The sequence below is a fragment of the Corythoichthys intestinalis genome, chromosome 18 (genome assembly GCF_030265065.1).
Source record: "Corythoichthys intestinalis isolate RoL2023-P3 chromosome 18, ASM3026506v1, whole genome shotgun sequence".
Lineage (NCBI taxonomy): Eukaryota > Metazoa > Chordata > Actinopteri > Syngnathiformes > Syngnathidae > Corythoichthys > Corythoichthys intestinalis.
The window spans coordinates 9360064-9375096 of record NC_080412.1 but is presented as its reverse complement, the minus strand read 5'-3'; the positions used below and the strand labels follow the sequence as shown (position 1 = coordinate 9375096).

The 15033-nt window shown below is 39.1% G+C and overlaps 1 protein-coding gene across 2 annotated transcripts in view; it reads right to left on the bottom strand.

Moving 5' to 3' along the window:
* Positions 1–1139: 1139 nt before the first annotated feature.
* The window catches only part of LOC130906785 (F-box only protein 50-like), a 35298-nt gene continuing 21404 nt past the window's right edge, over positions 1140–15033 (bottom strand). The window contains exons 5-9 of one of the 2 annotated variants that reach the window (XM_057821412.1): positions 11417–11497; positions 11260–11356; positions 6490–6585; positions 1799–1937; positions 1140–1711 (exon numbers count right to left, since the gene is read on the bottom strand). In XM_057821412.1, coding sequence (XP_057677395.1) covers positions 1562–1711; positions 1799–1937; positions 6490–6585; positions 11260–11356; positions 11417–11497 — 563 coding nt within the window. In that variant the 3' untranslated portion in view covers positions 1140–1561. The remainder of the gene's footprint in view (positions 1712–1798; positions 1938–6489; positions 6586–11259; positions 11357–11416; positions 11498–15033) is intronic. The other variant, XM_057821411.1, reaches the window with a different exon arrangement.

The window sequence follows — 15033 nt, the reverse complement described above, 5'->3', positions numbered from 1 at the left end:
TGGCACCAACAACCATGCCACGTTCAAAGTCACTCAAATCACCCTTCTTCCCCATACTGATGCTCGGTTTGAACTCCAGGAGATTGTCTTAAACCATGTCTACATGCCTATATGCACTGAGTTGCCGCCATTTGATTGGCTGATTAGAAATTAAGTGTTAACGAGCAGTTGGACAGGTGTGCCTAATAAAGTGGCCGGTGAGTGTATATATATATATATATATATATATTATATTATACCTTATATAACACCTTTTGTACTGTTTATTGTGCGTTTTCAATTGTGGTCGAATACTTGGGTGAGTTTATGTGATTGTTTTTGATGACGTAAATGATACATGCTAATTGTTTGTGTTGATTGTTATGCTGTATCAGCAGCTACTTATAAACGCAAATTTGAATTGCTGTTATTGAAGATGAAACCGATTTAATTTTATTTTTAGTTTCAGTCTGCAAGTGTTGATGTCATGAGCAGACGAAAAAGTCAGCAAACCGCATGGGAGTCTGAAATCGTCATTTCGGAGTTTAGCTAGCTGTCTAGCTAGGACTTAGCTCCAACATCTTGGCGAGGACAGTACAATGACCTAATACATGTTTTTGGATCGTTATTTTGAGACTTAGAGGGTATTTATGGGTATTTAAAGGGTTAATTCTGACTCACACGGAAATTCAGGTTACATTGCCAGCGTAGGAACGGAACTCGTTCTTAACCTGGGGTCTACCAGTATTGAGTGGAGATAGGGACATCTTGGGGCCGATTAGTGGCATTACTATAGCATCACCAGAAATGTAGCAAGTCAGCGCAAATTGGGCGCTATCTGCTGTCCAAAATGTGCATCGCAGGAGCAGGCATATTAATGAAGATAAATTTCAATAGAAGGTTTTATATCATTTTGGCGAAATATATCGTCATATCGTACAGCACTAACAGTTGTCTTATTGGTCTATGCACATCAGACGATTAATAAAATTAAATGCAACTTAATAAAGCAAAGTATATCAGTTGACATTTCCATAAAGGGACCGACAACGTGACATTCATGTGAAAGACAGTTGCTCAAAGTATCTAAGTATGCAACTCAAATTTATTAGACCTTTGATAATGGAGGATATACTTTCTAAATAAAATGACACCACTTCTGAGCCCAGCCATTTTGGGACATCAGTTACACACATACACACTTTAGCACAGGTGTGCGTGATGAGTATTAATGATGTCACAAGGAAAGGCGGCAAATCTGAAATAATCGCATTTCATTGGCCAAAACAGTTGAGTCGATGTTAAAATGTCTGCCTCCATGTTCCTGGAAATACTGGATTATTTACTTCATCAGAAAAAATACATTCTGTGTAATTTCAGCATATTAAAAAAAGATTCCTCTAAGATAGAAAAGTCTGTGGTGTTTTTTGGCAAAATGTTTTATTAAAATTCTGAGGAGGGCATCTGGGCCACCAGTGTCTTGACCCAGAGTTTCCCATTTATCAACAATTAAATTGAGAATTTATAATACACAATGTGAAATCCCGAATACACTCTAGGCACCTTTCTGAAAAAGCTGTGTCTATGGGGTGGTTTTTATCGGTTTGACAGTGACAGAGCTGTCAGTAAACCTTGTGTAGTAGAAGGAAGACATCATGCTTTGGTTCTTCAGTCTGTGCAAGAAGTGAATGTACCTCACTCCCGAACCGTAGCCAGAGAACACATGTGACACCTACAGGCCAAGAGAAAGGCATGCAATGGAAAATTAGATGTGCACAAACGATGCCCAACACCAACAGGGTAGGCAAGATGAAACTACCTCCTTCCATGTGTGAGAATAGGCGCTGCAGTCCTCAGTTGGATTGACAGAGTGCTCTGCAATCACCGTGCTTTTGTCTGCACCTAATAACTTCACATGTAGTTGGTAGATTGAGTCATCCAACTGACTCTCCTCATACCTGGTAAGTTAATGTTGCAAGTTTAAACAATGAATTTACATATTCATTATATACAGTATAAACTCCTAATCTGACTGATAGTTTGTGTTGAAAACTTCAACTAGATTTTTTTTTTTTTTTTGGGCGATAGTAACCTTTATGTTTTCAGTGTAAATCGAATAGAAATAAATACATTTTACTCAGATTCCTTGAAAAAAAAAAAAAAATAGCTTGCTGAAAATAAATTTAACAGACTTATTTCAAGCAATAAATTTGTATATTTAATCTTAAAAAAAGTTTTGAAATGTCGAAATGTTTTAATTCAAGAATAGATATATTTCAAAACTGTTTGAAAGCACATTTTCCTTAACTTCACATGTAGTTGGTAGATTGACTTATGCATAGGCCTGTCGCGATAACAAATTTTAGTGTGCGATAATTTATCTCATAAATTATTGCGATATACGATATTATTGCGCCCCCCCAATTTTTCTTTAAACCAATTTACAATAACACAGTGAGAATACAGTATATATTAATAGATCAAGTACACCATTTAAACACGATAAGAAATCACAACTAAAAACAATAGACCATGCCTCTTAAGTAAAAGACAACAATATTAATACCACACAAAAACAAAGAAAAAATAAAATGTGTTTTTCAAGAAAAAAAAAAATACAATTGCAGTTAATAACTTAAGCATTTAGGCAAATGAAAACTTTTCCCCTCATAGCTTCTGCAATGGTGTTCCATATGGATGCAACGATACAGTTAAGTCACGGTTCGGTACGATTTTCGATACGGGGGACACGATTTTCGATCTGATTCAATACATTTAATGCTCTGGAAAAAAAAATAACTCTATTTTTTGTTTTTTTCTTTTCTTTGGCAAACGAGCAAAAATTAAATTGACATTATACAAACATGCATTTTAGTGCATAATATCTATGTGCTTACTTCTTACTGATCTGAAGAAATTTAGTATAAAAGTACTGAGAACAAGCTTAACTGTTTGTAAAGTGAGGCGGGGCACATTGTTGATTGCTACAGCTCTCTTAGCACCTAGGTTTACTACATGAGCAAGACATCCTATTTGTGGTCCGAATCCATCTGTGTCACGTACTGAATTAACAATATTTTCAGCATTATCTATAGTCACTAGTATGGATTGATTTGGCCTGGTTAACTTCCATTCAGTCGTGGTGGTTTTTAATTCATCGATGTAGTATATGGACTACGTGTCCAATGATCACTCTGGGCTCACGCAGCCAATGGCATGGGATATAGCACATCTAGTTTGCTATTTCATGATATCTAGTGTGTGCGCGCATGAAAAAGTTAGCATTAGCAAACGCCACAGAAGTCAAGTCTGCTCATTACTGCACAACACCAGCATATGACAATCGACTTTCATAAACAGGACAAGTTTGAAGCACAGCGCTCTTAATTTGCCACTCAAATATCCGGTGTTGTGCCGAAAAATATCCGCCCCGCGTGAAATGTCACCCCTGACGGGAGCGCCCACACGTCAACAACACCGGCACGCCGGAGATGGTCCGCAGTCAATCGGGAGCACTGATGCGGCCGGTATACGTTGAACAATAGGATATAATGGGAACGATTGGCTCCGGCGCTATTTTTTGCCGGACCTGGAATGAAGATGCATTTTGCGCAGTTGGCAACAATGAATCCCAACTTTTAATAGCACGTCTGCCGCACGCGCGCACGCACGTGCAGACGAGGCGATAAATCGCAGCGGAAAAATTACCGCCTTCATTTTTATTTATCGTGCGATAAATTGAATTATTGCGACAGGCTTACTTATGCGGCTGAATTTCCTCGTACCTGGTTGAATAACGGTAAGTTAATGTTACAACAATAAACCGTTGAATTGAATGATAGTTTGTGTCAAAAACTCCAACTGGGAAAAAAGTTTTTGTATTTGTAGTTAAAATACAGGTCGTACCCGGATCACGTCATACCTGACTTACTCGATTTCGACTTTACGACTTTTTTTTTTTTTTAGGTAGCGTAAACAGTACTCAGTTATTGCCATGCTTCCTCCCCCAGCAGCGTCGCCGCAGTCCTGCAGTTCGTGACGGCGTCACGTCCCACCCGCTGTCATCTCCGGTCCTAATGTGTCCACCAGAGAGGCGCCCTTTTCGGCTTGGGAGTGTCATGCCGCCCGCCCCAACCTCAGATTCTTCCCTGGCTGCTGACAATGTGCCTTTTTTGGACTCCCCACTTGCTTGTTCTCATGCTGCCGCTGTTGCTGCTGCTTCTCCCCCGGCGCCAAAAGCCCCCAATTTTTTTTTTTTTCTTTAAGCCCGAATAGTCATTCAATATAACGACATTTAACACAACGTACCTCACAGTATCTCATTTATGCTTGATCTTATTAATATGATGAAAAATAATTTGGGGCAGTTATTTTGTATTTCGAGGAACTTTCGAGGAAAAAGGGTGAATTCCGACTTACGCAAAAATTCAGGTTACATCACAAACCTAGGAACGGAACTTATTCGTAACCTGGGTACTACCTGTATTAACCTTTTAAAAATGTGCTCATCACTGCAACATCAGAAATCTATTATCTACAGCGCCACACAATAATGAATTATTATTAGAAAAGTCCTTTTCACCAATTCGGAGGTCATTTCTTGACCAATCGCTTGAAACAATATAAACATGTTCTTCCTCTGCCAAAAATGCACCCTCTCAGCAAGTTTGGCGACCGTGCATGGACTCAAAATGATTCTGATTAGATTCTAGTGAATTAAGATTACTCATATACAGTGGTATGAAAAAGTATCTGATCATTTTGGAATTTCTCACATTTCTGCATAAAATCACCATCCAATGTGATCTAATCTTTGTCAAAATCACACAGATGAAAATACAGCGTCTGCTTTAACTAAAACCACCCATTTATAGGTTTCCATATTTTAATGAGGATAGGATGCAAAAAATGACAGAAGAGGGAAAAATAAGTAAGTGAACCTTAGGCCTAAGCAGACTTAAACAGCAATTGAAACCGATTTTTACCAAACAAGTCAGGCGTGTGCCCAATCACTGATGAGTGGTTTAAAGCTGCCCTGCCCACTATAAAACACACACCTTGTAAGAAATGTCTTGATGAGAAGCATTGTCTGATGTGCATCAAGGCTCAGTCAAAAGAGCTGTCTAAGGACCTCCGATCAAGGATTGTTGATTTGTTTAAAGCTGGGAAAGGATGCAAAACCATCTCTAAAAGTCTGAATGTTGGTCAATCGACAGTCAGAGGAGTTGTCTTCAAATAGAGAGAGTTTGGAACTGTTGCTTCTCTCCCAAGGAGTTGCCATCCACCAAAGACGACATGAAGAGTTCAGCGCAGAATACTTAGAGAGGCAAAAAAGAACCCTAGAGTGTCTGCTAAAGACTTACAGAAATCACTGGTACAGTCCATCATATACATACATATCTCTGTGCACACATCAACTACAGTACTGTATATGTAAAACTATGGCCAAGAATGGTGTTCATGGAAGCACTCAATGGAAGAAGCCACTGCTGTCTAAAAAAAACATTGATTCTTATTTAATGTTCGCAAAAAGACCCTTGGATAATCCACAGAAGTTTTGGCAAAATATTTTGTGGACTAATGAAACCAAAATAGAAATTTTGGGAGTAACACACAATGCCATGTGTGGAGGAAAAATCAAACAGTTCAGCAACATCAAAACCTCATCCACACCTTGAAGCATGGTGGATGGAGCATCATGATTGGGGGCTGTTTTGCTACCTCAGGGCCTGGACAACTTGCAATCATTAATGGAAGAATGAATTCAAAAGTTTATCAGGATGTTTTACAGGAAAACCTGAGGCGAACAGGAAGCATCTGGGTGAAGTTATTGCTGCCAAAGGGGGGGGGGGGGGGCACAAAATATTACTTATTTTTTCCCCTTCTGTCATTGTTTGCATACTATCCTAATTAAAATATGAAAACCTATAAATGTTTGGGTGGTTTTCATTAAAGCACAAAATGCTTTTTCATCTGTATGATTTAGACAAAGATCAGATCACATTTGATGGTGATTTTATGTAGAAATGTGAGAAATTTCAAAAGGTTCATATACTTTTTCATACCGCTATAACTCTTAACCCAGACCATAGCGTTCTAGTTTATTGATTAATATATTAACCTCCTTTCAATTCATTAATCTTCTACCAAAAATGCTTTACGACATAAAGTAGACTACTTTATTGTACAAAGTAAAGGTTTTGTGATGTGGAAATTAATTTTGTATATTGTCACCTTTACCATTTACAATGAATATAGAGTACCTTTTTAAAAACAGATTTATGTATTGTTTGCCAAAAAATGTCTAAAAACACAATCACTGAGAGCGGAAACAGAAAAAAAAGCATTGTAACAAGTAAAAAGTCAAATCAGGGAAAAATACAATAAAATAAATCAGGGCACACCCATACAATAAAATGCAGTCATTTACAAATGGTTGGCAACCAGCTGATAAGACATGCGATAATGCACATGTTCCATTGTGACTGCTTGAGGTGATTGATCACCTACCAGTCTTGAATCACGATTTCTGGTTGAAAATCATCCAACAGCTCTTCCCATAGTCCCTCTGCCTTCAGGTCCACAGTCTGCTCCATGGAAAACCAACTTCGAAGGAAAGAGAATATTTTACTCAAAATTATCAACTTACTTTGGCTCTGATTTACATGAATTAAGAAGAACTATTAAATGTTAAAGGCCTGTAAAGTAAAACCTTAAATTGGTTTGTATGGAAAACATAGAATATGGATTAAATATGGGGTGTTTATGCTTTTACATCTGCCAGAGGTGGGCAGGATCAAGTTATCTTTACTCCGTTACATTAACTTGAGTAACTTTTTGAGAAAAAATTACTTTTCAGAATAGTTTTAACACGTCACACTTTGTACTTTTACCTAAGTAGATTTGTAAAGAGCAAACGTTACTCTTATTCCACGACTTTGGGCAACACTAGAGTCATTTCCACTTTATTCTACAAATTAGATTTACTTTTTTTGACAATGGCTGGACCAGTTTCACCAATGAGATGTCGCAACAAAAATAACATGGCTTCATTATACCAATCAGATGTAACTACAGTCAAAGGACCACACACAAACTTGCAGTAGGAGGTCCTATGATCACATCAGCCCGTTTAATCACGTGGCGTCTTAAAGTGCATGTGACACGAAAAAGCATGTTTATTTCATAATACACGCGGTATTTTATGCTCCTGAATGATATGGACCGCTTGGATGTGTGTGGAAGCGATCGCTATATTTATTTAGTTTTTTGAATCCCGCGCCATGAAAATGAGTGACTTCCGGCTTCGGTCTTGCATTGAGGAGGAGGGCGCTGTGACGTGTACGGGTGAATGGTAAATGGTAAATGGTGTTATACTTATATAGCGCTTTTCCACCTTTCAAGGCGCTCAAAGCGCTTTACACTATCTCGCCATCTACGTACTGGTGACGCAGCACCAGGAGCAACGTGGGGTTCAGTATCTTGCTCAAGGACACTTAGACAAGTTCATCAGGGCGGAGAATCGAAGGCGTCTTCTTCACTAAACAGCCGTACTGTTGTGTATGAGGACTAAGGATTCAGCTGATTTTGCGGATTAATACGTTTATTTTTCGCATCACGCCAGCCAAACGGCTGCAGAAAAATGTTGCTTTATGAGGGAGGGGCGTGTGCACCTTTTTGGAGTTTCAAAAGGTTCCCATTCACCGTGGATATTGGCCAAAACAAGCCCTACTACTGTGGGACCATTGGACTTACGAGGAAGTGAGTAAACATCTTGTTTTGTATTATGTCAAATACGAATACAGCGATTACAAAGTAAACACTACAAACTTTCTTTAAATAAAGACTACTTACGTTTGATCGTTGATATGCATATAAAAAGCTCTCCTCATGCACATTAGCTGCACGTTAGCTGCACAACTGCAGCCGCCCTCCTCCGGGGAACGAACTGTAAATTGCTCTCCGCCGGGCGGATCCGCAAAGACAATCGACAACCCAGTCGTCATGTCAAATAATCCGGGCTAGATATGTGTGATTTTCCACTTTGAAGACTTCGAGTGACTGAAACATCACTCGGTTCGGGTTAGCATGTCGGCTAGTTGTCACGCCTCTTGGTTTGTTTACATTCTCCGATGCCGGGGAAGGGAAATGACATATGTTCGATTTAGGTGTCATAAAATATCGGTCGGGAGGTGCGACAAGGTGAAGTCGACAGTTTTGACCATTATGGAGTAATTTTTGCCATGTCGTCTTGAATAAGTGCATTTTTATAATTTCATATTCCATTTAGCAGAAGACTTTTGTCATGACCATGCCATTTATTTAGCAATTGGGGAAAATACTTGGATAAAAAGAATATCCTGTAAAAATATTGAACTAAAGAGAACGAAACAATGACATTTTGCAGCTCTCTTCGTCGCGTTTTCCTCTTTGTGAATAGTTCCCCCTCGACGGGCTGACTGGTCCTTTTCAAGCCATTTATTTAGCTATTGGGGAAAAATACTTGGATAAAAAAAATATCCTGTAAAAATATTGGAGTAGAGAGACTGGAACAATGACATTCTGCGGCTCTCTTTGTCGCGTTTTCCTCGTTCTGAATAATTCCCCCTCAATGGACTGAATAGTAAAACCGATGAGCCCAGTCTCCCGCTGACGTCATCCACCTGTTGGGGACGCTAGAGCCCTATAATGGTAGGCGTGGCTAACCGGCAGATTAAAAGAGTAATTTCTCTTCATCTGCGCTTTGCTAAATTGTTGTATATAGTTGAATCGTCTCAAAATATGATTGTAATTCACATAATAATGCTATTTAAGACTTTTTTTTTCTCCTGTCGTATGCTCTTTAAAGTGCATGACAAAAAATCTTAAATAGCATTATTTTTGGTATTAGTCTTATTTTGAGACAATTCAAATATACAGTATACAACAATTTGGCAAAGCGCAGATGATGAGAATGAGTTTTTAAATCTGTCGTTTAGCTCCTCCCGTCATTATAGCACTCTGGCGTCTCCATCTTGGTGATGACCTCAGACAATGAATGATTTCAGCGGATTAGCATTGAGCCCAATGGAGAAGGAAACGTTTTCAGCGATTCTGGTTCAAGTGTGGATTTTTCGAACAATATTATCGATCCAGAAATTGTATGTGACATACAGCCGTATATGTTTGCGTATTACTTGGAGGGGGAGGAAGATTCAGAATAAGATAAAGGCGTATTATTTTAGTATTAGTAAGTAGTAACTATTTTTCCCTGAATGCTATATAGCTATATAAATTGAATGGTCATGACAAATAACAGTATTGTGCTAAATGGAATATGAAATATTAAAAATGTATTTATTCAGTACGACAGGGCTAAATTACTACATAATGATCAAATCTGCCTCCCGAATGGTATTTTATGCCACTGCCCGGAGTTAGTCTGGCTCAAGGAAAGGGCGTAAAAAAAAAAAAAAAAAAAAAAGGAAGCGTGAGAGCTAGGCTACATGCTAACCGGAACCGAGCAGCTCTTTCAAGTCTCTTCCTTGCCTTTCGAACACGAAAAATTATTCAAAACTACCCCAACTCATGTCACATACAGCGGCAGGGGTGACTGCCTTCACCGATCGGCCAGCCTCCGGCGGCGAGCAATCTTCTGCGGATTATTACAGCTTGTCATTCACCTGCTGCGCAAATGAATTAATCCGCCAAATCAGCTGAATCCTCAGTCCTTCTCCATACAATAATATAGTTGTATAGTGAAAATGAACTCATTCACTGACGTCACATCCACCTTCTTCCTCAACCCTAGACTGGCTGAAAGTCACTCATTTTCATGGCGCTCGATTAAAAAAGTTATGAATATATCGATCGCTTCTAAAAACATTCAGCGGTCCATTTCATTCAGGAGCATAAAATACTGCGTGTGATGTGTACTAAACATGCTTTCTTGTGTCATATGCACTTTAAAAGCGCCATAGAAAATTAACTATTTCACATAAGAGTGCTGCATCAACATTTTATATTTATATTTATAAATTTAACATTTTATATACAGTATATCTATCATCATATACAGATCTCAACCTCTCTCACAGTTTTTATTTGGCACCGTTAGAGCACGAATGACTGGAGATGTTTTAATTTCATGGTAGGAAAGATTTTCTCTACTAGAGGGCACTCTCATGCTCTTTCGAGTCAGAATTCAATGATTTTTATGTTTTTATTTATTTATTTATTTATATTTAATCTAATAGACAAGTTTCCTGGAGACTTCTGCTTTACTTCCTTATGTCTGCAAGTAACTTCCGTTTTAGAATTTCTATTTTCTAAAACAGTAGTGCTGGAGTAACATTATCCATCTGGCATCCATCTGCCATCATCACGACGGGGGAGGACAACATCTTTATGAAGTCAGATGTGGAACCAAGCTCGTGCCACCACAAAGACCGGGTGTTTTTGTAGCCATGTTGCCGCTTCCTATCCCTGCATTTTTATGTGTCCGGTGCTCAAAAAATACTACAGCTAGAATCTTGCGCATGAAACGACTTGTTGTCTTGCATATTGTTATTACGATGATGATTGTAATTATGATGATCTTTAATATTATTTACTACGACTATTGTATCTGCTGCTAGCCTGTTGCTTATCAAATAAGCAACAATTATGTCAACGCAAGTTTTTGGTTTGTTTGTTTACAGGTGAAAAACACCATTAGGCATTAGAAGACAAGTTAATTGGCCGCACATCAACACAATACGTACGTTGATGGACATATATCGAGACTACGTGCGTTCTACCGGGGGGCGGCTGAAAGGCTAGGACAGACGGTGGCTTGCCTCGTGGCAGATTGTCAGCTCGATCCCGTGATCAAACTATGAGCTTTTTAACAGCAGCAACTTTAAAAGACACTATTGAAGCTGGAATTAGCGAGGACAGCCGGAGAAAGCCAGTCTGTACTGTAATATAATTGTAACATGTAACTGTTAAATGTTTTGGTGCATTTTTATGCTTTATAGAAGATTAATGTCTGAATTTTGGGGGGCTTGGAACAGATTCGGGCATTTACATGGAAAACGCGTCTCTACTTACACAATTTTCAAGTTACGAAACAACTTCCAGAACCAATTAATTTCGTAAGTAGAGGTACTGCTGTACTTGTGTTGTGTCTGTGCTGTGTTGTACATGCTTGTACTTGTCTTGAGAACATTTTTTGGATGACTACTTTTACTTTAGTAATATTATTTTGAAGTAACACTACTCTTACTTGAGTACTGCCATTTGCTCAACAATGAGACCTACCTGTACTGAGGCAAAGCGCACACCACGGCCCCTTGGGGAATGCCACTAGTATCATAAGGAAGAACCTCTGTGTTTGTGGTCCAGCCACTGAAGTCACCTGTGAATTAAACGGTTAAATATACTCACACACTCAGACCCGCGTCGTTCCATTTCCTACCTTCTAGTTGAAAAATTGGAGGGCCATCCATGGGAGCTTCAGGTAACTCAGGTTCAGGTGGAGCGTTATCTTTACTCAAACCTTGAGGACAAAGGGATAAGTGTGAAAAAACCACACCTGCTGCTTTAGCCCACAGCAAATATTAGAAAGCCATATCTGTTTGACAAGCTTGTTCGATGTGTTGTTTTAAAAACTCACAAGAATTTCTCATTAGTCTTAAATTTGAACTAGAGTAAACTTTCGCTAAAAAAGTCCAATACTATGACTGGAATTGTATGAGTGTTCTGAACTCCTGCTTTTCCAGAATTGCAACTACTGTGACGATGCTGAGAATGCAAAAATGAGAACATAAAAGAATCTCTTCGCATGTTTTTAAAACGTGTGGATTGTGCTAATACAAAGGCTATTAGAAAACTTTTTAATTCTTTAAACTCAGGATTTTAAATTTACACCCCGTAACCGCAAATTAGGCACTTATTTAAAGTGCGTATGACGCCAAGAAGCATGTTTATTTCATATCTCACGTGGTATTTTATGCTTTTGAATGAAATGGACCACTTGGATGTGTGTGGAAGCGATTGTTTTATTTCTTCAATTTTTTGAATTCCTGCGCCATGAAAATTAATAACTTCCTGTTTAAAGGAGGAATGCGAAGGTGACGTCACTTGGGTCAGCATCTCACAATACAGCATTGCTTTATAGCATGCAGATGGACTGCGGATTCAGTTGATTTTGCGGGTCATTCGTTTAATTTTCGCATCATGCCAGCCAAATGTGCTGCAGGTTTTTTTTGCTGCACCAGAGAGAGGCGAGTGAGCCTTTTTGGGTTTCAAAAGGTTCCCATTGACCACGGACATTGGCCAAAAAAAGCCCTACTACTGTGGGACCATTGGACTTACAAGGAAGTGAGTAAACATCGCATTTTGTATTATGTCATATACTGGAATCATGGCACACGTTTTAATTCGGAGGGGGCTTGCATTTTGTGGCTGATTGTCCACCGAGAATTCCACTCGGCCGACAACTGGCGGCTTGTCACACAACCACTCTATACTTGGCTTATTGCCCTCTTCGTGTGCCCGGTGTTTTCAACCCCATCAGAAATTGCGACTTTGTGTTTAAAATGGCCGCAAATACAGCAACTACAAAGTAAACACTACAAACCTTCTTTGCATGAAGGACTATTTACTTACATTTGATCATGGACGGACATGTAGAAAAGTTCTCCTCAGACAGATCCTGCCATGTTAGCTGCACAACAACTACACGCAGCTCTCATATGACTCTCTCACTGTCAGTGTTGTTAATAACGGCGTTAGAATATAACGGAGTTACTAACGGTGTTAGTTTATTTCAGTAGTGAGTAATCTAATTAATTACTTTTCTCATCTTGGCAACTCCGTTACAGTTACTAGGGCGGGAAAGGCGTGCGTTAATATGCGTTACTATGTTGGTTGAATAACGCGAGAAAAGTCTGAGAGAGACAGACTCACGAACGCGATGCTAGGTGGCTCCAATAATAACTGACTGTAGCCCATAGCCTTCAAACTACGCCCACAGGATGCTGTGGTACATATCACATATTATAGAAGTAGATGCAAATGGCAGACACTGCAGCATTAGCAACATGTATAAAGAACTAGATGCACTGGTAAACAGCCGCCATCTTAAAGCAGTAGACCTCTCAGGAAGGCTCTGTTGTAGAGAAACTTCCTAGCGAACCTAAGTAAATTTTTGTCAAAAATGCTCCTAAATCGGCAAAATCTTGACTTAAATCTATCTTCAAATGATGAAACAGTTTTAAAACTTACACATGTCGAAAGTAGACAGAAGGGAACTAAATGCAATAACGGGAGCAATTTTAACAACTTTAACGGTTGATTCACAACATTAAATGACTTCCACACATAGCAAAGGTTACTATCTAGTTATAGCAATATCCGCAATACCCCTGTGTCTAGTTAAGTTTAGGGTAAAGAATTGGGCTAGGACCAATTGCCCCCAAAACCCTTTAAACCTCACATTGTGCGACTTTTTTTTTTTTTTTTTAGGGAAAAAAAACATGAAAATTATCACCAGTTACTTTGCCAAGTAACTAATTACTCTTACTAACGCAATTACTATTGGGGAGAAGTAATTTTTAACTGTAATTAATTACTTTTTTAAAGTAAGATTAACAACACTGCTCACTGTTTACATCTTTGCCGTGTAGTAAAGCATTATTTTACGCCATATTCGTGTTGACCATGTGGCAGCTACGCTCTCCTTCGACGTCGGCCGGTTTATCCGGCGGTCATTGTCCAGCTGCTTCCCCGCAAACGAGCCCTCTGCCCGCAGCGGGGGAACGACGAGCTCTAACTTGCTCGCCGCCGGGCGGGTTGCCGATCAGCAAAAACAATCGACAACCCTGCCGCCGTGTGACATGACTGGGCTAGTTTTGTTTGTTTTTTCGCTTCGAAAAGCGAAAAGAAGACTGAGACGTCACTCTGTTCAGGTTAGCATGTCGGCTAGCTGTCACACCTCTTGGTTTGTTTACATTCTTCGAAGCCAGGGCAGAGAAATGACAAAAGCCTGACTAACTACGGTGGCATAAAATATCGCGCGGGAGGTGCGACAGTAAAGGTGAAGTCGACAGTTTTGACCATTATGAGTAAATTTGCCATGTTGTTCTGAATAAATGTTTTATTATTTCATATTCCATTTAGCACAAGACTTATTTGTCATGACCATACCATTTATTTAGCAATTGGGAAAAATACTTGGATAAAAAGAATATACTGTAAAAATATTGGAGTACAGAGATTGAAACAATGACATTTTGCTGCTCTCTTCGTCGCATTTTCCTCATTCTGAATAATTCCTCCTCAATGGGCTGAATTCTAAATCGGATGAAACCATGACCCTGCCGACAACATCCTCCTGTTGGGGATGGTGGAGCCCTACAATGGTAGGCGTGGCTAAACGGCAGATTAAATAAAAGACTCATTTCTTGTCATCTGCGCTTTGCCAAATTGTTGTATATAGTCAAATTGTCTCAAAATATGATTCTAATTCACATAATAATGCTATTTAAGACTTTTTTTATCCTGCCGTATGCACTTTAAATACAATACTACATTTAAATACTAATACAAGGGTGTGTTATGTTAGAAATTTGGGGATCGGGAATGACCATAACCTTTCGTACTGTAAAATAGGGGTGTGACAAAATATTGCAAAGGTATAATATATCTTGACACTTTGTATACCCAAAAGGTTATCAATATGCTCCTGCCAGGAATCGCTATAACATTGGGGTGTTTACAGGTCACTTTTTACTCATTTTAGGGCATTTACAGGTCACTTTCTGTTGAGTTTGAGTCACTACCTTTTCATTCGGGAAGATTGAGTCACTTCCGTTTCTGTAACTCAAAATAAACCGGAAGTGCACTATAAATGCCCCAAAAATCAACAGGAAGTGACTAAAAATCAACAGCAAATGGCCCGAAATGCGCCCAAATTAAACTCATTGGTTGCCATTAACCGCCATGAACGTCCAATCCGTTTGAGCTGGGAGGGTGGCAGCAAATGAGTTATTTTGTAGAATACTGTGGTATGAACAAAAAATCTGAACCTTT